Below are 25,496 nucleotides of genomic sequence, written 5' to 3'. Positions count from 1 at the left end.
CAGATACGATACATTTTTGCTGTCTGCATTATGTGTGGGAATTTATATTCCAAGTGACATAGTAACAGACTCGATTGTAATCAAACAGAACTGCTGAGGTGTCAGGAGCACAGATGCTGCCTTTCAAAAATATTTAAACCAGAAAGTAAAACCTTGACAAACCCACCGTGGGGAGCACAAGGAAAATGTTCTGTGATGTTTCTAACCCGACACAAGTTCCCTGTTTTTCCCTGCTCTCTCTGGTGCTGGAGGTGGGATGACCTACATGAATCACACCCGGCTACAGCTCCGATAAACCTTGATGAAAAGCAAAGGCCGGCAGCGAGCTGGCCAGGGCAGCCCCGAGACACGCGGTTCCTATTGTGCAGTGGACACGGAACAGGGGGGGAAGGGCTGCTCCAGCGTTTTGGGGAACTTCAGCCAATGGATTCCTCCCCTGGGTGTTACGGGAGGGCTTGGCCAGCGCGTGAGAAAGGGAGGGGAGAGTTTGAAAACAACCCAGCAGGCTCTAAGGAAGGAAGGCGGATAGAAATTGGCCTGCTCGCCGCCGTGCAAGCATTTCGCTCCAGGTGATCGGCGGCGTTGGGGGTCGGGGGAAGCGCAGAGGGGCCCCGGGAGCTGCCGGCGGGTCCCCGCGGGGCGGTGCGGGGCGGTGCGGGGCGCAGGTAACGCCGGGGCGCAGGTGCGGGGGAGCGGGCGTGGGGCTGCGCGGCCCGCACCCATTGGCCCGAAACGCTCAAAAAGAGGGATTTTTTTTTTTTCTACGGGGGTGGGGGGAGAAATCCTGCTCGTTTGCTTTTGTGGTGGTATGTTTGCTGTTCATACAGCTGGGGGAGGGGGCCCGGCGGGTCTGTGCAGCTCAGGGATCAGCGTGTGATCGGCTGTCTTAAATATTGCAGGTGGTTTTGAGGTTAGAAAGGCAGAAAGAGGCGATATCTTTTAGCAGGCCTGTTGAGACAATGGAAAAATGCAAATAGTCTTTCATGCATATCAGCCCTCTTCAGGTCACAGCATTTATGAAATCAGAAAGTGAAGTGAAATCTAGAAGAGATTTTCGGTGATTGATAAACCAGCTGCTAATAGAAGCGTTCAGAAGAGAGAAAACAACGACCTTTTCTTTTTTTTTTTTTGCCTGGAGGTGTGCTCAGGGGTTTTCATCTTCTTTTGATTACTGACCCAGCTTTTTGGCCTCTTGGAAGTGATCCAGTCGTAAATTTTATCAGAAAATTCTCCAGCGCTTTTCCACGGTGCTTTAAACTGTGTAATTGACGTGATGCACTGACGTGGTATTTTGTGGTGTCTTCTGGTGTGCAGGTTCTGGTTACTGTTTCAGTTTGATTTCTCTGCCATCTCCTTCCTCCTCCCTGCAAAGTCTCTTTAAAGCCCCTGTTCTGTCTTGCAGGGGAAACTGAATTCCACAATCTTTGCTAATAGCAAGGGTTTATTTTCCTAATGCTGGCGATGACACTGTAGTGGTTTGTTTGGTATGTGCTAGTCAGCGGAGGTGCAAAGAGCAAACTAGAAATTACTTTTTGATTGATGGGGAAACAACATCTTTTGATGCTGCCTCTAGGTTGCGTGTGAAAAACAGTCTTGTGGGAGCATGCTGAACTGTCCTGACTTGAAAACGTCTGCAACTTAGTGTCTTCATGAACAAGAGTGATTTTCTTTCTGTCATTTGTCTGATGGGGAAAGTATTGATCACTAAAAATACAGCAATTGCACTGCACAGTCTTTTAACAGGTTATTGTTGTTTTAATTTTTAAACCTAGTTTTGACGGTTTGTGCAGAGCTGGGCCAATAATGAAATTCAAGGGAAATTTGGCTGTTACTGTGGTCAAAAGTACACCGATCTGAAGTAGAATTATACTGGAAAAATATGTAAAAATACTACAAAAGTCAAGTCATAATCTATCAACTGAGGAGGATTCTCTTCCTGGCGGCTGAAAAATCCTGCGATGTAAAAAAAGCAGAAGGGATCTGTATTTTCTTTCCTCATAGGGCTGGACTGCTATTGCTTGGGCTCTCTAGAGTGACAAATTACAGAGAGAAAACAAAGGGTTAGCTGGGTTTTTAGGAGAGACTGTAAATGGAGGCAAAACACATGACAACGAAAGGAGACGTTTGTCTCTAATAAGGTGTCTGGCCTCGCAGTGAGTACAGAATAAACAGAGGAAAAGTAAACTGAAATAGGGTATATGTGTGGATGGATATGCATGGCTTTTTAGATGTCAGTCCCAAACGTGCACTGTGTTAAAAGAGTCTCAGTAGTGGAGAAGGTGGCTGCAGCACCTTTTACCTGTTGGATTGCCTGAACAGTAGGAATCCTGTCTGCCAACCGTGAGGCAGCTGCGGTGTTTCCTAGTCCCCTTGTTCTTAACACTCGATGATGAAATGAAGGTAGAGAGGTCTTTTGTGAAGAGGGAGCAAAAGGTCTGAAATCCCTGTCAGTCACGAGCAACACGAAACGGGGCAATACATTATTTTTCTGATGGTTTTGCATCAGAAAAGAAAAAAAAACCAGCTCAGAATTAGAGGAGGACAACAGAATGCTGCGGAGGAGCCGGGCACAGCTGTCAGCGTTCCCGCAGCTGCTCGTGCTTGCAGGGCTCCCTGCTCCTGGCCAGGCTCCTACAAGAACCCCTCCATCCCCTCCCAGGGTCTTTGGGTGCGGCTGTTCTACCGCAGGCCAGGGTTTGTTGTTTGTTCAAGGCAGTGCTCGCTGGTGCTAAGGATCCTCCTAAGCGCTCAGAAGCGCGGTGCTGCACTTTGGCCAGCGGGCTGGGTTCCGCCAGGGCGGGCGATGGCAGCTGCTGGTGTGCGCGGCCCCGGGGCTGCCCCTCCGTGCAGCTGCCGTCCAGCCGCCAGGCCGGGGGTCCCAAGCGGGCCGGTTCGGGCCAGGGCTGGGGGGGGCAGCCCGGTGGCAGGGAGGGGTCTCTCGGGGTCCCTGCCGCTCCCCGGGCCCCGCCGGCCGGCACCCCCCGCCCCGATGGCTCCGTCCCGCTCCCTCCCCGCCGGCCCCCCGCGATGGTCTCGCCCTCCCGCGCTCTCCCCCGTCCTTCTCCCGAGGGCTGCGCGGCCCCACCCATGGCGTCCCCGCCTGCCGATTGGCTGCGGGGCGGGCGGCAGCCAGCCAATCCGCGGCGCCGCTGGCCGCCCGGTCGCTAGGGGGAAGAAAACGCAAACAAGCAGGCCGGGCGCGCGGCGGGGCGGGGCGAACGGCCGGGGCCGCTGCCGGTAACGGTCCCGGGCGGCCTGCGGGGCGCGGCGGGCGCGGCGCGGAGCGGGCGGCCTTGCTCCTCCCTGCGGGCGCGGCAGGCCGGCCCTACAGGGTGCGTGGGGGGGGGGGGCGAGCAGGCCGGCCGGCCGCGGGGCGATGGCTGAGGGGCGATGGCTGAGGGGCGGCTAGCGCCGTGAGGAGCTGCTCCCCCGAACCGGCCCCGGGAGCCCGCCTCGCTCCCGCCGCGGCGCCGGTAGCCGGGCTTGGCTGCGCGGTCATCTCCGCGTCGCCGCTTTCGGCAGTGTCAGGGTGGTGAGGGCACATCCCGTGAGGTGGCGATGCTCCTGGGCCCAGCCCGGCCCAACGGCTGCCAGGCCCGTGCCGCCCAGCGGGCCTGAGGCGGCGGGGCCCAGCGCCGGCCCGCCCCCCCGCCGCGGCCACCCTGTTCTCCAGGGCTGGGGTTGGTCCGCCGTGGGTTCCTGCTGGCAGCACGGGCTTTGTAGGCATAGCTGGATCTTAGCTGGGTGTTGCTGCGTGTGGCTGCACAATAACAGCTGGCGTTTGCAACTCTACACAGCCTTGGTGATGGGGAGTGTTCACTTAGGGGGAAGAGAAAAATAGTGTCAGCTCTGCAGAAATTCGCCAGGGATGTTTTACGTAGATGTAAGATTTTGAGAGGTTTGTGGAGGTTTTCTTTTGCAGCGTGTGTTGTTCCTACAAGTTAACCTGCTGCTGTTCATCTGCTGGGGTAGAATTGCTTACTTGTACAGTGAGCACAGAGACAGTACTGCATGTAGCTGAGCGTATTTTATTGGTGATTTTCAGAGACTTGGGAAATAACCTTGTCTGCTGAACTGTAAAAGTACTGTTTGTATCGCTGATCTATCTTAAGATCTCTTGCAGCGTTCTTGTTATGCAGATATTTAAATTTACTTATCTCCATTTTGTTCCTGTATTATTTCTTCTAACATAATTTTTTGGGATTACTTATTCTGGTGTTTTTAATGCAGGTTTTCTGTAGTTGCTTTGTAATACAGTGTGGTACAATTCTGCAAAATATAAAGTGAATTGTTTTCTAAAGTGCCAGCAACCTAAAGCTCCAGCACACCTTTGGGCTTGAGTTAATGAGGGTGGATTGCTAAATTGAGGGTATGTCTCCTGATTGATATGACAGCATGAGTTGTAAAGCTCATTTATTCCATCTTTCTTGTTGAAAACAAAACAGAGTGATGAATCTCAGCAAGACAGCACATGTGTTGTTATTTGTGATGTTGCCTTAGGTGGAGGATTCCAGCTAGGGTCCTAGATGGAAGAAGTATCTTTGCGCTTGAAATTTAGGACTTTATTACCTATGATGAAAGTCATGATTGTTATTTAATGTAGATTTGGTCTTTTGTATTCTTTTTCAAAGAGGTGGACAACTGATGGGAAGGATAAAACTTCTTACAAGGTAGCTTGCTCGGTTTAGACTAAGATCCATACAGGAAAGCTCTCAACTGACAGTGCCTGGGAACACTTGAGAACTGAATGATTGATTGAGGTAACTCAGAAAAAAATGTTTATTAAGAAAAATAAATGTGTCGGGCTGGGGGGACTTCTTGTTACACAAAGCTGTTAACTGTTTGGGTTGACTAAGGAAGTGCAAGATCATGACAGCTTGAAACTGTGCCCTAAACCAGAGTTGCTTTATTGCCAACGGTCTGTGATGAATCATTTGCAGTTAGTTGTTCTGTGGTAAGCAAGTGGACATAAGGGGAAAACAAGGAGAGGGAAGAAAAGGGGAAGGGAGTGCTGCCATTTGGTGTAAAAATCTTGCCACTGAACGATAATGTGTTTTCAGGGCAGCAAAGGATGAGAAGGGGGGAAAAGGAGCCACTGAATTTTTTAGGAGGCAGACACAAATACTGGTAATATTCACAGAACTACAAAGTGATTTGTGAAGCTCTTGCTGATGAAAGAATGTATGGGGAATTTTGAGGCTGCTTAATTTGTTCTGTACAGAAAGGAAGGATGGATGATGCCATCTCTTTCACAGTGGCATGGGGTGGTTTGTAGAATAGCAGGCACTAGGAAGAGGGAGAAGAGGGAGTAACAGAAAAAGAGAAGTGTTCGGTTTTATCGCTTGCAGGTTGAACGGTGGTTGTAAAGAGTGTTCAGAGGGTGTAGAAGCACAGATGTGAAAGCTTGACAGCTGTATGCACATGTGCAGTAAAACAAACACTGTGTCCTTGAGGAACAAAAAAATAGCTTGTCTTCTAGGGCTGGTCTGTGCTCGATAAATTGATAACCATTTTATCATTAGAGTTCACCTGAAGAACATTTCTCTTGTGGATGCTATTACAACATTAATAATGTGCCCTCATATAGATAACCACTTGGCAGAGTTGGACAGTCTAGGTTGATAGAGGTAGCTTTATCAACTAAAAAAAGCTGCATACAGAGGGTTTTTACCCTTAAAATAACGGCCGTTATCCTGGTGCCTCCTTTATAAGCAACAGAACTGACAACTGCCAAGACATCGAGGCTTAGATAGATGTGTTTGAGGGAAGTGCTGTCTCATGTTACACCATTTACCCTCTCAGAAACTTTTCAGTGGTTACTGATAGTTAATTATAACTTTAAAAAAAAACCTATTTTTGCACTGTATTTTGTGAGTGAAGACTTTGCAGCTTTTTACTTCTGTAAGATTTGATCTAGTGCTTTTCTTCCCCTAAGCTTCTCTGTTTCTGTTTAGGCCTTGGAAGGGAAAACATTCAGACTTTACATTTCACCGTTGGTTCTTTTAAGCAGCTATGGAAATAGAAAAGGCACACCTTTATGTTAACCCAACAGGTAAGTAATATATTAAAGATTTTTTTTACTGAAAATTAGTTAGCTGACCTGAATTGTTCTCTGTAGAAAAACTGTATTACCTGTTGGTTTTTTAACAGTACTGGTTTGAAAAAAAAATAAAATTTTTTTCATACAAATTTAAGAATAGTTCTTAAAAGTATATATCATAGTATCATGCTTGATTACATGTATTTCAAAATTTGTTAAAATAATAAAGTTAAAATTTCCTTAACTTACTAAGTAATAGAGACTCTGATTCCTTATCATCTGACTTCCATTAGTGCTGGTGTGAGGACAATAATCAGTTCAAAAGTAAGGTGTGTAGGTGCATTTGACAGGTACAAATTGTGGTTTTATGTAGCTACTTAGCTTAAAATTCGAGGAAACAAATTAGGAAAGGCTTGACTGTGAGTGGGCTGGCATGGGAAAAAATAGACTGCCCTGAAATTGACAAGGTAACACAGTTAAATGTTTTCTGTGTCCTCCAAAGGTGGTGATGATCTGCACTGACCTTTTTGTATACCAAAGAGTTTTTGTAGGTTTTAAATCTTTTTCAGAAAAAGATCATATATGTGTTAAGATGGTATGTAATGCAGTGGGAGTTGCAACATGCTCCTTGTGACCTCCATTTTTAACCCAAAATTAGTTTAATTTAGAAGATGTGTTGCTTCTCATAATTTTAGAATTATATGTGGATAGTAGATGGGAAAAGGTAGATAGCTAAACTGACTCAATTTGATCAAATTACATTTTTGTGTAGGTAAGTACTTGCTGTGTATTTTGTTCCTTACGGTAGCACCATAGAAGCACAGATTTTAAGTGTGCCCTCTAGCCTTACTAGCAGGTTAATAAGATCAATTTGGATAACTTCTTAAGGCATAGTAAACAAAGTCTTGAAGTTTATAGGATACTGCTTTTGCTTATATATGTGTGTGTATATGTTACATGATAGAAAAGTGAGAAGCTGAAAGGAAGATTCATGTAATGTTTTTGTTCTTTTCATAAAACTATTCTATTTTAGAAAATTACTAAAAATTACAATATCTCTTTAACCTATTTTTTTCAGCCTAAGTGGGTAACTGATAGTGGAGTGGTAGTTGGTCATAATATTAAGGAGAAAGACAGTGTTCTATATATATTTTAAAAAGCAATTTAGTAATGCACTGAGAAATATTAAGTCTTACAGGTTGGCTGTTTCCTATGGAGGATTTCCTTTAGTCCCAAACTGAGATCAGGGCTGTTTAAGGAGGCTGGACTGTAGACTTCCCTTATTACCCGGACTCGTCAGATGCAGGACTGACTGAATTAGTTCTTGGCAATTTTCTTTGGGAACTGTGAACCAAGTAGGTGGTCATTGAAGAGTGCAGTTCCTGGACAGCCAGATTAAAGGTCTAAACTGGAGAAATTAGTGGAAAAGTGGACATGAAGAATTTAAATTGAGTTGCTTTTGATGACTGGTTATGCTGAAGGGGTCTCTCTGGGAAATGTGAGGAAGGAAACCTGCTCTGTTTTCTTTTACTGTCTCGTCCCCCCCCCCCCCGCTAGCTTTATGCAGATTTCTCTTCATTTTATTAAAATATTAGACAAACTGAGAAAGCTCATTGTGGGAATCTTTTCCTGATGTGATGCAGGCATTTGGTTTTTAGCTTGCTGCAAGCATAAAAGGAATGCTTTTGTGGAAGTAATGAGTGGAAAGATGATGCTTTGACTGGAATGGCTGCGTTATTGTTCAGCCGTAACATTCACATCTCCGAGCACCAGTATCTAAATGTTATTTCTTTGACCATGGTGGAGATAGTTGCATCTAACTTTCTTCACTTAATATTGTGTTATCCTCTTTGATATGGATAAATACTTTGAGGTTGGAAATGTTTTATTAGTGTACTTTGCTTTCAGAGCAATTTTTCATGAACCTGTTTTGAATTGAAAAAAATAATATTCTGAGAAGTATTGCCAAATAGACATTGTTAATTAGATGTATTGGAATGGTGAAGTAATACATTCAGCTAAGTACAAAAACAAATTTAAAACACTATGATATTCTGGGTTAATGGCAGTGAATTTTTCTGTAAAGCAGGCTTGGTGCAGCTGGTAAAGTAGCTTCTGTGTGCCTCATCCTCACTTCCTAGAGTGGGCTATAGGTTGTATCTTTGAGACTCCAATGAATCCTTAGGAAAAGAAGAGCTGTGTAAGAGAGCTGAGGCTCTTCCCTTTGTGTTTTTTCCAATTTGCAAGGGCTTCCAAGGTTCCAACTGGAATGTAAAGTAGGTCCCCAGGTGCTTTTTTTTTTTCTTGATGGGCTAAAAAGGGGAAGAAGAAATTACTAAGGCTTTTGCTTTTAATGCTCTCAATAAGGCATTCTGCTGAACCATACAGCTCAGGTGGGGGACATCCAGACTTTGTGAAATAAAAGACTTTAGATTTGAATTGTAAACATTCATGAACTTCCCAAAAGAGTGAAATTACTGCAGTTCTTGGTGCTCAGCATGTCCTTAAGCTGGGAGAGGATTTCTTCTTGGGTATGAAACAAAAGCTAGTTATTTATTGTATGTGATTATGCTGGGGAATAAATCATGGCCAGTTTAAAACAGTCTTGACTGAAGCCACAGTGAGGGGCAGTCAATAGAGAAGAAGAGAGAGATCTCACTGTTTCAAAAGACTTTATTCTATGAGTCTTCCTTACCAAAGTCCCAGGGTTTTGTATTAAATGGCTCTTTCCCCCCCTGGTAACTTTAAAAAGAAAAAATAAGAATCATGTTGGTTTTGTATTCTTGTAAGTCTAAATCATTGCGTTTTCAGCTGGTGAGCTGTTTGAAATTCCTTGAATGAGGGGAATGTTGGTTGATGATTTAGGAAATTAATTTCACTTTGGTGATTAGTCTGTTAACATTAGTGAGTTCTTGCAGAATTTACTGTATTGGTGGTTTTGTTTGTTTCTAAATCAAGAGATGAGTGGGTGGAGTGAGAACTAGGCTCTTAAATCTTACGCACTGAGGAGTTATGATAGGTTTTGTTTAACAAGGGTGGGGTTTTCTGTGGTTTACCTGTTTATAAATGGTTTATTCATTTGCTTCCCAATTCTTGACATATGCTGTGTTTAGATTGCGGGTAGTTTGTGCAGGCGAATAAGGAACTCCTTCTTACTGTGATGTGTAGACATATTCTAAAGCAAACATCATTTACCTTAACACTGGTGGAAACAAGAGTTCTATTTAATGTTGTAATCCTTGTAAAATGCAGTGTGTTTTGGTATTTTAACATAAACCTCTTAAACTGTAACATTTTTTCCTCTCCTTTTTAAGAACTTGAGAATCTAAGTGATGCTCCATTTTCCGGTGATGAAGAAAATGGTGGGTCTGAGGAGCGAAAAACTGAAATCAATGGCAATTGGATTCCTGCAACTTCAATTAGTGAAGCTAAATTACATGCTAAAGCCAAGAGGCGGCTGAGGAAAAATTCTTCTAGAGATTCTGGGAGAGGAGACTCTGTTAGTGACAATGGAGAGACACTGAAGATTGGAGTTGTAGTACCAACGAGTCCAAAGGGGAAACTCCTGGACCGGCGATCCCGGTCTGGAAAGGGAAGAGGTCTACCAAAGAAAGGTTGGTGTAGCTTAGTGAAGAGGGTAATGTGGTAAAGACCCTGTCCAAAACATCGTTATTTGTTTTCCACTGGGCATCATTTTCATAAGCCACAGTCTCTGTGCAGGCACTTGGTTCTTTGTTAGATTGTAGGAGGCATTTTATCAGAAAGTTTTCTATGTGTGTCATGAATTAACCTCTGTCTTGAAGTACCTTTTATTAGCCAATTTAATACACAAATGTGAACTGTTGGGGGTTCACAAGACTGTAACTAATACAAACTGAAAGCATGGTTATATTTGAAAGTACAGTTGTTTCAACCTTCAGTAATTCTTGTGTGGGAAGTGGTGAAAAGACTGGTGGTTAAAGTGGGAACATGTCATACAATCACACCCTTTTAAGTATATATTGTTAGAGTCAGGAGATGGGCACGAGCAGTAATACATCACTCTTAAGTGAAAGAGTGTTGGGTTGAACTCAAAAGTATTCTTTGTAAGCTGGTGGCCTTTGCTTACTGTCCCCTATTTTGCCAGGTGGAGCAGGTGGTAAAGGAGTTTGGGGAACACCAGGTCAAGTGTATGATGTGGAAGAAGTAGATGTTAAGGATCCTAATTATGATGATGACCAGGTAGGCAAATAATTTATTTGCAGTGTTGGTTTGTACTTAATTCAGTTGCTGTGATGTGCGTATTAATGAAAGTTTGACCCTGTGAGTTCTGTGAATGTCAGCCTGGCTGTACCAAGTGCTCATTTTTACATTAAAAAATGGATTATTGGCTAATTAAAGACAATTTACCCCATGAGCTCTCTTTTCTGTGCCTGAAGAGAGGTGGCACCTTTTTCCCAGGAGTTTTCTTTCACTGCTGGCTCCCATAGAGGTGAATGTTGCAATGCTGCTCAATATTGCAAACAAGCACCAGATTAAAAAGGCAACACAGATTTTCTCTAGTTGGAAGTTTAGTCTGGACAGTATCCTTTTTGTCTTCACTGTATTCCCAACCCTCCCAATGTCTAGTATCTACTTAGTATAAACACTTCATGTTGATAGCCTGGGAAGTTTGTTTATGTCTATTTATTTGGGTTATGTTGTGGAAGATTGTACTTTACAGCCATTATTATCGGGGGAAAACAAAGTCAAGTTCACTGGGCAAAGGGTGCTTTGTAACATGAAATCACTGAGGAAAGGAAACACTGATTACTAAAGTCTCTGAGATCAATACAACTGAAGGACCCTAAGTAAGTTCTGTGTAACATAAGCAGAGCGATGGTGGTTTCATTTGGGCAGAGGCTGTTTGCTGAAGCCATAGCTGCTGACAGCGTAGTACATGAGAATATCAGAACCTCCTTCCAATATATTTTTTTTTTACCTGCAATTCAACACCTTCTGTTAGCAGAGATAGCTATTAAAGATGAAGCTGATGAGTGCATAAAAGCAAGTTTAATGAAAAATTAATATTGCATGGAATGCTTAGCTTTTCTGATCTTGAAAACAGTCTGATGTGATGAAAGGATAAGCTTTTGGACTTCTGCTATACTTCTTGGTTATGGAAAATTTCTTTCCAGTAAGCATTAGTTGGAAAACTTCTTTGTTCAGATTATTGTGATCTGTAGTATTGCTCTGAATGTTACTCTCTAGCCTGTAAGGAGTGGGAAGCTGAATTGTGTGGGAAATGCAGGGTGTGCTGGAGCTCTGCAGGACCAGGTTACACAGGAGCCATTTGCTATGTGCTTGTTTTTATCCTTAGGGAGTGTCTTCACTGACAAGTACTCTGAAAATGCCTTTTCTCTGATTTGAACATGAGTTGCCTGTCTGGTGACTGTGTGACACAGTCACTAAGGAACAGGGAAAACAGGCAGGGTCTGGAGTGCCCCTTGCAGGGAAAGACACTTAAAGTTAAGTCTTGTGCTGTGGCACAGCTAACTGCTGGGCTGGGGCAGGAGTTTGTGTTACTCTCCCTTCAGTACATAGTACATAGGCACCTGATCTTTATGTTCATGTGGTGTCAGCAGAACCCTAATAACAGGGTGTGGAGTATTTAACTAGTATTAGTAAGGTCAGTCTTCAGTTCAGTGTAGCTAACAGTAAATTCAAAGCAGAAGCAGTGTGACATTTAGCCAGTGTTGTCCACACTTTAACAGTGGAGACAATCTGATGTTTTCTGGCAGAATACTGACTATGTCCTGGGACCAGTGCTGTTCAGTATTTTCATCAATGACCTGGATGAAGGAACAGAGTGTACCCTCAGCAAGTTTGCTGATGACACTAAACTGGGACGAGTGGCTGACACACCAGAAGGCTGTGCTGCCATTCAGTGAGACCTGGACAGGCTGGAGAGTTGGGTGGGGAGAAACTTGATGAAATTCAACAGGGGCAAGTGTAGAGTTTTGCCCCATGTACCAGTACAGGTTGGGGGCTGACCTGCTGGAGAGCAGGGCAGGAGAAAGGGACCTGAGGGTCCTGGTGGACAGGAGGATGACCATGAGCCAGCAATGTGCCCTTGTGGCCAAGAAGGCCAGTGGCATTCTGGGGTGCATTAGAAAGGGTGTGGTTAGTAAGTCAAGAGAGGTTCTCCTCCCCCTCTATTCTGCCTTGGTGAGGCCGCATCTGGAATATTGTGTCCAGTTCTGGGCCCCTCAGTTCAAGAAGGACAGGAACTGCTTGAAAGAGTCCAGTGTAGAGCCACAAAGATGATGGAGTGGAACATCTCCCTTATGAGGAAAGGCTGAGGGAGCTGGGCCTCTTTAGCTTGGAGGAGACTGAGGGGTGACTTAATCAAAGTTTACAAATATGTTAAGGGGGAGTGTCAGGATGACGGAGCCAGGGTTTTTCAGGGACATCCAATGATAGGACAAGGGGCAGTGGATGCAAACTGGAGCATAGGAGGTTCCACGTAAACATCAGAAAAAACTTCTTTACTGTGAGAGTGACAGAGCCCTGGAACAGGCTGCCCAGAGAGATTCTGGAGTCTCCTTCACTGAAGACGTTCAAAACCTGCCTGAACAAGTTCCCGTGTGATGTACTCTAGGTGACCCTGCTCTGGCAGGGGGGTTGGACTCGATCTTTCGAGGTGCCTTCCAACCCTTAAGATTCTGTGATTCTGTGACTACCAGGGCTAAAGCATTAAGGATTTAGAAGGTATGTTTTGATGCTATTAGCACTGCATAAGATGTAAGAAGAGACAGTACTTTTCACAACAGGGTATATTCTGTTGTATTTTAAAATAGGAGAACTGTGTCTATGAAACAGTAGTTTTACCTCTGGATGAAAGAGCATTTGAAAAAACGTTAACACCAATCATACAAGAGTATTTTGAACATGGAGATACTAACGAAGTTTCGGTACGTTGCATTCTTTTTTACTCCTTTAATTTAGGGGGCAAAGCTAACAAGGGGATCCAGCTGCTCGCTATAAATGAGCATATAGAGATGTTGGCAAGAAATGCACTGTAAGATTTCCTATGCACTTATATTCATTACATGAGCAGAAGCATATATGTGAATAGATAAATCTTAAGCATATAAATATTGATATATTTGTAATATTTTTGTATAATATATATTTATATAATACAATTTATGACCTTTTAATCGGTTTTGTTTTTCAAATCTTATTTAGGAGATGCTGAAGGATTTAAATCTTGGTGAAATGAAATACAGTGTGCCAGTGCTGGCTGTTTCCTTGGCATTAGAAGGGAAAGCTAGTCACAGGGAAATGACATCTAAGCTTATCTCTGACCTTTGCGGGACAGTAGTAAGCAAAACTGATGTGGAAAAATCGTTTGATAGACTGCTTAAAGAACTACCTGAACTGGTGTTGGATTCTCCCAAGGCACCACAGGTATATTTGTAAAGTTTTATGCTAGTAGTCAAAAGCTGTTTCTTCTAAATATGGCTAAAATTGATAAAGTAAACTGAATTAGAATCTGTATTTTGAAAAAATACAGATGGTCTTGCTGTCTGTAATCCCCTACCCATTTCCCAGGCTGTGTTTTTACTTTGAGAGGGCTCATTTAAATAAAATCTGAAGACCAAGTATGTTAAAATTGTTTACTTAGAACTATTTTGAAATTCAAAATTTAATTAAAAATGCTTTTTTTGTTGTTGTTGCAGTTGGTTGGCCAGTTTATTGCTAGAGCTGTTGGAGATGGGATTCTAAGCAGTACCTACATAGATGGCTACAAAGGCACTGTGGATTGTGTCCAAGCTCGGTAATTTTCTTGTTTTCTATATAACTGCAGCTTTCCATTCCAAATGCCAGAGATGATGATCAGGAAATGAGGTCTTCAGGATAAATCATGTGGTTCTCTTAACTTCTTCTGTTTTAATTTAAAATCATAAAGAGAAACCCACTGAGTCTGCATTGAAAACAAGAAAATCCAGAATTTCTCTGGTCAGAGAAGAAATACTGAAACTGCCTGAAAAGATGGATTAATATATTTGAGTGCAGTTTGTCAGGTTTGTTGTCCAGCTTATGTTTGAGAGTGGAAAAAAAAAGCGAGCTGAAACAAGAAGTGATTATAGAAGGTTTTGTCTTTCGAAAAAGCTTTAATGTGATTAATGAGTAAATATAGCACCAGGACAGCTGCTGTAGATATGCTGTGAAATACACAAGGGATTAACTGCTTTGCCTTTCAAAGGTTTGAAGCTCGTGCAGTGCTTTCCCAGACTTTCTCTGTAATGCTTTAATATTCATAAAGAAGTATAATTGTTTTCCATGTCAGGATGAGATGTTTGAAGGAGCAATCTCTGACAAAGAGAGACATTTTAATAACTAGTCATGTCTTATACACTTATGGGGGAAAAATAATGTTTCAGGCTTGATAGAGAGGTGCTGAACTCTTGTAGCTTCTGAAATTTCTATTTATAATTATTATAGTTGGATACTTTTAGAAGGAAGGCAAATGCTTAGCTGCCTAACTTGAGGTTCAAATTGTGAAAATTGTCTGTCAGTTACACAAATGTCTCCTGTGATTTGAAGGATTGTAGCTTGCATACTGCACATCTGGGATGCTTTCTTGGCCAATCTTTTCTGCTCGTTAAATCTTGGTGAATAGTTACTGTTACTGGCTGGCCCCCAATATGAAGATTTGGGATAACTGTTCCTTCTTTAGCTGGATACTGCTTAACTGCATCTGAGACTTCCTTTTTGTTCACTTCCTTTTTTATTATCTTCCTAACAAACTGGCACACCACCTTTTTGCAATTACATATTTGCCCTCTGAGGTGCTGTTTTTGTTTAAATTCTCATGGTTTCATAATTCTTTCAGAGCTAAACAGAAAATATTTCAGTAGAAAATTTGTTCTTCAGTGTGGAAGCAACTCAAGCCTCTTTCGTTTGAGCTACACGTGCCAAGCTGCATTCTTGAAGCAGCCCAGATTTAATCCATCTCTGCATAAGAAAATATTAAGTTCTTGTGAGGATGTTTCAGATTCCACATGAATGATTCAGATCTGCTGCCATCACAGATGGTTACATGTCCTAAGCATGGTATAGCTGAAAGTGCAAAGGTGGCAGAAAGAGAACGTGGGGAGCTAGCTTGCTGGCTTCTTGATTGAGATGTCCCCATGGAGTTGTTAATCTTGATCTCTTCCCAGGGATCAAGTCAGTTTGCCCAAAGAGGAATGGCAGTAGGGGAAGGTACAAATTAATGAACCTTTTAATGAAGTTACATAATAACTTTTTAAACCATTAACTTTGCTTTCTAGAGCTGCGCTGGACCGAGCTACTGTGTTGCTGAGTATGACAAAGGGTGGAAAGCGTATAGACAACGTGTGGGGGTCAGGAGGTGGCCAGCAGTCTGTGAAACACCTTGTTAAAGAGGTAACTGAAGTCCACAAAACTCCTCTCTAGAGTTTACTGTTTGTCTAGGCTTATATTGTATGGGACAGAGTGAAGAGATACATATATCCTGTAGCAAAATGATGTCTTGAATGTTGGTTTTGGTTTCTGGTTTTTCTTTAATTTATACAAAATAGATTTTTTTAAACTGACATAGATAATTTTGTTGGCTTTTTAGTATTTGATGGTAATGGGGACATGCTAGTACAATACTGTGTATTACAACTATACTTAGCACTTAGCTTTTTAAGAGCTTATAATATAAAAGAAGAACCAAGATGAAACTGGCCAAACTAGATAAACTGTTATTTTTTGGCATCACTGATTGAAATTACAGTAATAACTGGAAAAAGAGAGAGGAAGAAACAGGAATTATGAGAGATCCATGCTGTGAAGTGGGCAGATTTAAAAGAAAAGGTGATGTTAGAATTTCTAGGTTGTGAGTGTAACAGATTACAGAAGGAGTTCAGATAAGATAAACTTAATAATATCCGTATGATTAGCCTTTATACACATCCCATAAAGCAATGTTTTTCATGCTTGTGTGCCTGTATTAATGTTCTGTATAGGTATTTGGCTAACACTGTTTCAGGTTGCAGATACGTTTATAAAAAATTAGCAGCAAGTTTCAGGAACTAACTGAACTGATGGGCTGATCACAGATTATCAAAACAGTTGACAGCTTTTAAACTGTATATCTAATTAGTGCTGGGCTCTTTGTTTGTTTTACAATTCAACAGATCGATATGTTGCTGAAAGAGTATTTGCTTTCTGGAGATGTCCTGGAAGCTGAACGCTGCCTTCAGGAACTGGAAGTACCCCATTTTCACCATGAACTTGTATATGAAGTAAGGAGAATCAGAGTCCCTTTAATAATTGTCAGTAATACCAGCAGGTTTGGTTTTGTTTTGATGTGGGCATACAAATAACTGGAATCTGAAGCTCAGGTTGTGAGTTCTAATTTACTTGAATAACTAAATTGTTTCATGTAAAGTTACTGGTTTGTGTGCTTGTTCCTGTGCACATTGTGCAACAAGTAAGCTGCTGCTAACTCTGGGAAGAGCCAGAATTAATTTTTCTTTGTTGGGTAAATAGCTGAATTTAGGTTATTATATGATTCCTGAAAAAGAAAAGCTCAGTGTATTTTCTGCTGAAGAATAGTAGCAAAAAAATATGCTCTGTTTTGGTGTTTTATTTCCTTTTAGTTTCATACATATGGGTATTCTAATGGGTGTTACCTGTTCTGTTAAATTATAGAGCTTCCTTTTCAGGGTGGAATTGTTCCATTCAGCACATTAGTAAAAGCTCTTGAGATATTTCGGAACCAGACTAGAAAAAAAAAATAAAATCACATTTGCTGTATCTGGGAGACTGTTCCCATTTGTACTCTTTTAAAAAAGCCTGCCAAATGGGGAAATGGTTGTTTACCAATGAAGCTGAACACACACAATCTACATCATTTTGTTTTCAGTAAACTGACTCCTTTTGGATAACTCCTTCACAATAGAAAAATGGGGGTTGTGGAGACTTGTAGATTTTAAACTTATAAGTTATTCTAAAATCATAGCTTGAAAAAAACATAGATACAATATTAATTGAATGAAATTAATTAAGTGCCATTTATACTGCAGCAACTATATGGATTTAGTCATGAATCTCTCAAACCAGAGCCAGAAAGGCAGTGATTTTCACTCTGTTTAGTTCTTTATGTTTTTTCATAACTTATTTTTATTAAAATAATCCATTTTTCTTATCAAATCATATACTGAAATGGTGAGTGTATGGTAACAAAGGGACTTGCCTCCCCAGAAAATGCATAATAATGCACTTCTTTTCACACCTGATACGCTTACATGACATGTACTTGAACCATATGTTTTATGTGTTTTAGGCTGTTGTGATGGTTTTGGAGTCAACTGGAGAAAAAACCTTTAAAATGATACTGGATTTGTTGAAATCTCTCTGGAGCTCTTCTGTCATTACTATGGACCAAATGAAAAGAGTAAGTGTGGCATTTAGACAGTTTTGGATGAGGTCTTCCAAAATGTGCGTAGGTTTTAACTTTGTTTTAACTTCTTTTAAGTACTGTTTGTAGTCTGTTGCTGACTGCTCCTCTTCTTAAAATTCTCCATGGTCATTCTGTATCCCATACAAATATTCTGTATGTGTGCAATACTTGTCATGTACTGTAAGAAACACATACTAATTTTGAATGATAGTTCTCTGTGGAACTGTGAGGTACAGAATATTTGAATGTTCAAAGATTCTAACTGCTTTTATGCAATTAAATGATTAAAACTAATTATTGAAAATGCTGCAGCGTAGCTTCATTTTTCATAAATACAATTTCTCTTTCTATCCAGTAGTTCTTCATAATTGAAGAACAGTAAGAACCCACTTAATTACAAATGTCAGTCAGAACAGTATATAGAAGCTAGTATTTGACACAGTTGGAGTCATCCACGGCTTTGCTTCTAGGTATGAATATAGGACAGCTGTTCTGTCCCAGGGCAAACTAGGCACCACACAAAGACTTGTGTCAAAATTGACCCAGCTGTACTGCTGGTGGGCAGTGAAGAAGTAATCTCTGGTTGTCACCTGTGTTTCCCTTACTGCATAAACTGCTGTGGTGGAGATCTGTGGTCACATTTTATTAACTTATGTGGAAGAAAAATTAACTTTTCTGTGTTACTATCCAGATGATAGCAGCTACATTCTCTACTGTCTGGATTTCTGGCTTCTAAAGAAGTTGAAAATGCAGCTGGTGTTTTGATGTAGATAGGTAGTTGTGTAATACTGTGTTGTTGACTGGTGTTACACCTTTCTTTTCCACTGACTTGCAGCTGTTCTGCTTTAGGTTTGTTGAAACTGTCCATAGTATACATTAAATTATATTGAAAAAATAAATCCTCTGAGTTAAAAAGGGTATTTTAAAAATTTGTAATAAAAATCATAGAATAACCAGGTCATTCTTTGAATCCTTATATTGCAGGGCTATGAACGAGTTTACAGTGAAATACCAGATATTAACCTGGATGTGCCACACTCCTATTCTGTGCTTGAGCGGTTTGTAGAGGAATGCTTTCAGGCTGGAATAATCTCCAAACCACTGAGAGACCTCTGTCCTTCAAGGTACTTGTTTTATCATAGACAGGTGAAGGCACTGCTTTTGTCTTTATTGTAGCTAACAGAAGGCAGGATGTACAGACTGGAGCTGGATACTGTGAAGGGTGGATAAACAGATGGGTGGACTGGCAAAACATTCATTAAGAAGCTGCCCTGATGTGAAACCTGTTATGTGGAGGCTGGGACAAATCGTAGAATCATAGAATGGTTTGGGTTGGAAAGGACCTTAAAAGATCATCTAGATCCAAGCCCCCTGCATGGGCAGGGACACCTCCCTCTAGATCAGGTTGCTCAGAGCCCCAGGCAGCATGCCTGCCTGCTCTCCAAAGGATGAGGGCCTGTCTCTGGTGTGTTCTGCTCATTAGCTTGGTAGAGAGCAGTGCAGTACTGAGGTGTGAGATTCAGGCCAAACAAGGATTCAGGTGTGTTGACAGTGGAAAGCTGTCAGCTACAGTGGAAAAAAAAATGCTTAAAAACATTTAAACATACAAAACTGCTTGAATAGAGTTTGAAGATGAGACAACCCATTCTTATCTTTGTGGCAAAAGGTAAGACATTTAGGTGTCTGCAAACCTGATCCCTTTGTATCTGTCGTGGTTTGTACAGTGCTTTTTATTTTGTTACTGTTTACTTATTTATAGCCTAATTAATGCTGTTTGAATTGTAGCTAATGAGTATTCTGTTCTCTCCTAACTGGTCACAATAATACTAATAAGCTTTGTTTCCTGTGAGGAATACATATAAGTTTTAAAATATTATGTTAAAACTATGACTTGCAGTTTTATGCATCAGGATACTGCTTGTTACAGTTATTTTCCAGTTTGGGTGTCTTGTAAGGCTTCTTACATCAGTTTGACAGCTTGCAATAAATTTGGGGTTCGAAATTCATCTTTATCGAGAACAGCCTCCATTTGTAGACTTTAGACTTAATACTGAGTTTTTCTGTATCTTGGTATCGAATATTTTGCAGGTTTGGGGTGTGGGAGGGTTGAATGTCATCGCTGCAACAAAAGCTTGATTGTACTTCAGTTACCATGAATATGTTGAGAGGCATTTTTGGCTTATGTACTTCAGTTTTAGGTAGAAAAACACCATTCCTAGGATTTCAAATTAGCATATTTTTCAAGTGTGAACATGAAAAGGTGAGCAAAGTAGAAAGCACTTGACAACACAAATTTTGAAAAGCTTCTTGCAAATATGCCTGCATATGAGATTTAGATGGATTTAAAGCAATTTATCAGTGATCAAGAATGTCAGCTAATCTTGCTGAAGTTTCACACCTTGTATTTGACTTTGATAAAAGATTCCTCTCAGTGACAAGTAAGAAAAAGCAAGTAATACTACTCTGAATGATTGAAAAGGTGGTTTTTTTTTTTACTTTCTTACAGGGGCAGAAAGCGTTTTGTGAGTGAAGGAGATGGCGGTCGTCTGAAGCTAGAAAGCTACTGAATGTGAGAACCAGCTCCTAAAGCCTTACAAGTTTAAAGGGAAAATATAAGATACCTATATATATATATACAAACATGCATGCTTTTTTTTGGTGTTTGTATGTATATATGTATACACATATATAATATACCAAAATTTTGAGAGTTGCTTAGCACAGTCCATATTTTTTTAAAAGCACATGTTTTGGGTACAAATACTTTTTTTTTAATAGTTTTATAAATTTCAGAAAGAAGACTTTTCTTTGGGCATATAGTAGAACAACTGGCCACTGCTGTGGTGGTGCCTTCAAATAAGCTATCTTTTCAAGTGCCATATGTTCCTGACATTCTATGTTCGCATCGATGTCTGACTGCCGCTCTTTCTTTCAAGGACAGTGTTGTCATCATAAAATCACTGGTTTATATACAGGCTTTATAGAAGGGTCAAGTTAAGCTGCTGTGATTACATTTCCATTGCTGCTGAAGAAATACTGTGCTTGGGGAAGAAAAATAGCTGTTTCTTTGTCTTAAAGAGCCCAGGAAAATGGAGTTGGGTCATAAGACTAATTCATCTCTTTCAGGGGAGAACACTGGTTGGCTCTAGTCCCCATGTACCAAATTCGTCTTTTTTTTTTTTTTTTTTCTATGTAACTGGAAAAGTGAAAAGTTCTGGTAAAGCATATTAAAAATATTTTTTGTGAAGCTCTCCTTTCTGTCTCTTTTTTAAAAAACAGAATTAAACAGCTCAAATGTCTGAAGTATATGCACTTAGGCTGTACAGCTAACACTGTCCTTCTGTATGACAATCTGCAGAAAAGCATTGAGTAATTAAACTCAGGGCAAGTATTTACCAAATACGTTTTTGAAAACAAGTGACTTGCATAGGAGAGCCATTCTGGCAGGGAGATACTCTGAAGATGTCTGGGCAGAGCAGCTTGGCTGAGCCTTCCTCAAGAACAGGATGGATCTAGAGAAGACTCCCTGATAGCAGCTCGGTGGAGCCCTGCCTGCTGCCCTCCGGTGTCAAGGTTTCGGGTGGGAACAGCCCTTAGGGGGCCATGAACACGACCTGCTCCGGGGGACACGCGAGCCCGGTAAGCGGCTGTCGGACCGGCGCGTTTCCTAACCGGCCTGGCCCCGGAGCCGCGGCTGCCGGGGTTCTACCCGTCCCGCGTGGCAAGCCTGGAGATCGCGTCAAAACGTCGCCCTGAAGGCATGAACGTTCCGTTGAATGGAACTGCTACAAGAAAAAGCAGAAAAGAAGCCTCCCAGCCCGGCAGCACCGCCAGCGTTTTCGGTCAGCCTTTAATCCGCAGCCTCCGATACAGAGCGGTACCTGCGCGTCGCGGCCGCGGCCCCCCCGCCCCTCCCCGCGCCTACGGCCGGGACGGCGGAGCCCCCTCGCTCGGCGCTGCCCCCTCGGGGGGTCGTGCCGCCTCCACCGCGGCCCGCTGCAGCTTCTCCAGCTTCTCCAGGGACACCGATTTGAGGGGCAGCACCTTGGGTTTGCACAGAACCATGGCGGCCGTGTCCTCCACCGACAGCTGCCCTGCGAGGGGAGAAAAGCGCCGTATGTGAGCAGCGGGGCGGGCCGGGCCGGGCCGGGCAGGCTGCCGGGGCGCGCCCGCCGCCGGTACCTTGCTTGGGGAGCACCTCCCTGAACGCGGCCTTCCCCTCCGGCATGGCGGCTCCCGCCGGCGGCGCGCAGGCGCTGTGTGCGGCGGGGGAAGGCGGGCCCGCCGAGAGGAAAACTACAGTCTCCGGCGTGCACTGCGCCGCGCCGCGCCTGCCAGCGCGCCTCGCTGCCCCGGTGCGTGCTGGGAAATGTAGTCCTTCGGGAGGGGCGAAAGGAGCCGCGGGGGGAGCTGGAGCTGCGGCGTCGGAGCAGCCCTCCGGGTGCGCCCCGGGCGCGGCTCCCCCAGGGCCGTCCCGGCAGTGTGGCTGGGCTGCAGCTTCCCGCCAGCCGCCGCAGGGACGGGCAGGGCAGGGCGGCGTCCTGCGCGGGCAGCAGGACGCGGAGGCCGGTTGCCCGGCTCAGCCCGGGCTCACCCTTGGCAGGCGGGGCTCCTCGGCCGGGCTGCGCCGTGAAGCCTGCGCGGGCCTGCCCGCCCCGCGGCCTGCCCCGGCCTGCCCTCCGCGCTGGCTGCCCGGCTCCCGCCGCGCCGGGACCGCGCCCCGCCAAACCCGAGCTTTGCGCCTTTTGGTTCGCTTTTCTGATTTGTTTCCTTTTTCTCATTAAAACGCCCGGCAGACGCGGTCCGACAGCCGGGTTCGGCCGGGGCTTGCGCGTCCCGGTTTTCCTTCCCAGGCAGCGCCTCGGGATTCACGATGTGAATCACGCTGCTGCTTAACATATCAACAGCAGTAAAAGCCGGTGCCTTTCTAAACGCTGAGGGCTTAAAAGCGGTTAAACTGGATCGGCAGGTGCGCCCGGCTCTCCCCGGGCCCCGCGGCAGGTGCCCGCGCTCTGCCCCGGGCTGGGCGGGACGGGTCCCCGGGCCGGGCCTGCGTCTGTGCCGTGCCCCGGCACCAGCCCACCTACGGGACGTGTGGTAATTTTAGCTTTTGCTAACGAGCCTGCCCAGGTGCCCTGTACACGTCGCCTGCCTTGGCGTTTGCTCAGGGGTTGCTGGTTAAGGCTGGTAATCCTGCTAACCAGCAGGCCATGACCGCTCCCTTGAGTGCTCTGGCGTTGAGAGCTCACTTCTCACTGCTGCGCAGGGACTGGCCGTGGAAGAACAGAATGTGGGAGAAAACAATTTTTGCTAACGTTCTCACCCGCCCTGCCTGGATGCAGCTGGCTGTGTGCTCCCCTCCGCTCACTGCGGCACCAGCCTCTGGGCCGGTTGGCTGTGGGTTCCAAGGCTCTGGTTTGCTGGAAGACCCATGATGAAACCTTTAATTTCTAGTTAGCAGAACGTCTCTGATGGTTATTTAAAGCCTCTGTCTGCATTGTTCCAGTACTATTTCCTTTTTCCTCTAAGGCAACCTAGAGGAGGAAACCAGTGATCCCTCAGGTAGCCCCCTTCCACCTCTCTGGAGGTCTCGCCTGCTCGTTGGGTTGGAGGCCAGCAGAGGACCTGTGGAGGGTGAGCGTGGGTCTCCTGCTTCCTGCCTTTTGTGGAGTTGGCCAAAGATAACACTTGTGGTTTGGTCCAGGGCAGCGCGTAAGTGGGGCCGTTTCTGTTGTGATTCACATATTCCACTTTCAGGTCAGAAGACTGGCACTGATGAGGCTATAAAATCAGTGTTCTTGTTTGGGACATCCTTCTTTGCCCTTTGAAGTGCACAGAAGCATTCCCACTGATTTCAGTGGGAAAAGCTGCCTCTTTTGTCTGATGTGCTAGTCCGTGTGCCAGTTAATATTTCCTACTGATTAGAAAGGAAGGGACCAGGGACTGATTTATGAAGACTGGATACGTGTAGAACAGGGCATGTAAAACAGGACATGCAATTTGCAGATCAGTAATTTGGTAGTTGTTTGTTGCCTTGTTTATTTATTTTAAAAAGCCCAACTAGTGATCCAGTTAACATCTTCGTTACGGCTAAAACTTAGTGTAAGAGAAAGCCGGTTATGACTGAAAATCTTTCACTGTGAAACCAATAGTTATTTCTGGTAACAATCATGGCCTGCAGAGCAACCAAAGATGAACTGAAAGCAAGACACTGAAATCAAATCTCAGGCTGGGTTTTTTGACAGTGTCCCTCAGAGTGCCGATTGCCACCTGGAGTCCTGCATTATGTGAGGGCCTTTATAGCAACCAGAGCCCATCTCAGTCATGTAGGGAATCACTTTCCAAAGCCATTTTCCTGCCAACAGGGTTTGTTTGCTTGGTGATAAGAAACAATGGTCAACTCAGTTTGCTACTTGAGCATTTTAGTGACTGAGAAGTGGAATCTGGCATCCTGTGCTAAATCAATTTTCTTAGCTAGTCAAATGCCAAGTTGGCAGCCCACCTAGAAAGCTGATAGCACTGGGACAGGCAAGATTGTGGAGACTGTTTTTCACAGTCTCTAGTAAGTCTGCTTTTAAAGCACCTCTTTCCTTTGGGAAAGAACCAGTTACCACCCTGTGGACTGGAAGGACTTAATAAGAGAGGAGAGAGTCATGGGCATTGTCTGCAGCTTAACATTGTACTTTTCAAAGTGCCTTAAAAACAGGAATGGGTATAGCTTTGAGTAAGGGGAGTACTTCTTCAGTAGAGTGACATTTGCCATGGTTGACAGGAGGGGAAAGTGTGGCACAGAGGACATAATTCCCTTTACTGGAAGAGGAACAACAAGAGAAGATGCGACTTTTCCAATTACGGATGAGGGACTTGATTTCTTTTTCTGCTACAGAAAGCGTAGTTATACCCCATTTTTTGCTATTTTTTTTGCCTCTGGGGTCGACATGTGCTCTAACACACACTCATTTCTCTTGCGGTCCTTCCAGCTGCCAGAAATAGCTAGAAAGCTGAAGTACTTTGGCAGACGGGCCCTTTCAATCTGGGAAAAGCATCATGCACTTGCAGTGGGATTGTGCTGAGTCTCTCTTGTCTTGGTTCTATCCCAGATGGCTGGGAACGTCAGCACAAGGCTGTCGTCGTGCACGGTGTCGTGCTGCCCAGATCTCAAGCTGTGCGCCCATGCCATGCAGCTTCCTGAGGTCCTGAGAGGTGCCCTGCGGATGAAACCCAAAGTTATCTGAGAAAGGGTGAGAGTGGTATCCATGGTGAGGACAATGCATATCCTTATTTTTCTAATGTCACAAACAAGTTATTCTTGTGCACTGAGAAAGCCTCACAACCACAAAACCAGCAATAATTTTATAAATGATAAGCTTGTTTTCCTCTTCCTCCTCCCAGATATTCAGAGTGCAGCAGACAGCAGGGATGTTCGTTGCTGGAATCCAGAATTTCGTAATGTGGCAGCCACTTGCTGAAAGCCCTGCAGATACAAAACAACATTTACTTTAAGTCTTGAGAAACATCTCCTACTAAGGGAAGAAAAAAGCATTTAGGTGAAGCAATATTGCCAGTCCCATTTGTTTATAAGGCTTGGTTTTTGTCCTTGTACTTTTAAAATGCTTTTTATTTTCATTCTGCTTGTTGTGGTCTTCAAGCTCATATTCCCAATTTTTTCCATACAACAAGAAAGTCTGGAATCAGGTCTTTACTTTAAAAACAAGAATCTGGTTGAGAGACCCATTTAATTGTGTAGCTCCAGATATGGGGTGTTTAAAAAATAAAGCCACTTTTGTGAGAATTACGCATCTTGAAGGTGATTTTCCATTCTGTTTTTAAGTAAATACTTTGTAGACAGCTTAAGAAGCTTTTGACAACACCTGATCGGTGTTTGCTTTCCAGGTGGATCCTTCTCTCGTTTCTTCTGTTCTAAAAGTCTAGAGCTTGTTTCACCTCTCTTTGTGCTGATGACATCAGAAATGTAGTGTACCAGCATGACTGTGATGTGTGTTGAATAATGTATGC

The 25,496-nt window shown here is 43.6% G+C and overlaps 3 protein-coding genes across 8 annotated transcripts; 2 read left to right on the top strand and 1 right to left on the bottom strand.

Moving 5' to 3' along the window:
• Positions 1-481: 481 nt before the first annotated feature.
• PDCD4 (programmed cell death 4) lies at positions 482-20,727 on the top strand. Of its 6 annotated transcripts, none has more exons than XM_051617668.1 (13): positions 482-569; positions 4,632-4,760; positions 5,955-6,052; positions 9,355-9,654; positions 10,167-10,261; positions 12,859-12,972; positions 13,250-13,471; positions 13,744-13,841; positions 15,340-15,454; positions 16,213-16,320; positions 17,364-17,474; positions 18,465-18,604; positions 19,987-20,727. In XM_051617668.1, the coding sequence occupies exons 3-13, from the start codon at positions 6,013-6,015 to the stop codon at positions 20,045-20,047; spliced, it is 1,404 nt and encodes a 467-aa protein (XP_051473628.1). In that variant the 5' UTR covers positions 482-569; positions 4,632-4,760; positions 5,955-6,012; the 3' UTR covers positions 20,048-20,727. The 6 variants fall into 6 exon arrangements, with proteins under 6 accessions (XP_051473628.1, XP_051473633.1, XP_051473634.1 ...); XM_051617672.1 differs by lacking the exon at positions 482-569 and adding an exon at positions 3,213-3,237; XM_051617671.1 differs by lacking the exon at positions 482-569 and adding an exon at positions 3,242-3,332.
• A 569-nt stretch (positions 20,728-21,296) lies between these two features.
• BBIP1 (BBSome interacting protein 1) lies at positions 21,297-21,765 on the bottom strand. Its single transcript, XM_051617675.1, has 2 exons — positions 21,663-21,765; positions 21,297-21,574 (listed from the first exon to the last, which is right to left on the bottom strand). Exons 1-2 carry the CDS (start codon positions 21,706-21,708, stop codon positions 21,402-21,404), a joined length of 219 nt encoding a protein of 72 aa, XP_051473635.1. The 5' UTR covers positions 21,709-21,765; the 3' UTR covers positions 21,297-21,401.
• Positions 21,707-25,272, top strand: LOC127383588 (cuticle collagen 40-like). The gene is made up of 3 exons (XM_051616734.1): positions 21,707-22,228; positions 24,581-24,739; positions 24,873-25,272. Exons 1-2 carry the CDS (start codon positions 21,707-21,709, stop codon positions 24,713-24,715), a joined length of 657 nt encoding a protein of 218 aa, XP_051472694.1. The 3' UTR covers positions 24,716-24,739; positions 24,873-25,272.
• Positions 25,273-25,496: the final 224 nt, after the last annotated feature.

The sequence above is a fragment of the Apus apus genome, chromosome 4 (assembly GCF_020740795.1).
Source record: "Apus apus isolate bApuApu2 chromosome 4, bApuApu2.pri.cur, whole genome shotgun sequence".
Classification (NCBI taxonomy): domain Eukaryota; kingdom Metazoa; phylum Chordata; class Aves; order Apodiformes; family Apodidae; genus Apus; species Apus apus.
This window is presented reverse-complemented; position numbering and strand designations above follow the sequence as displayed.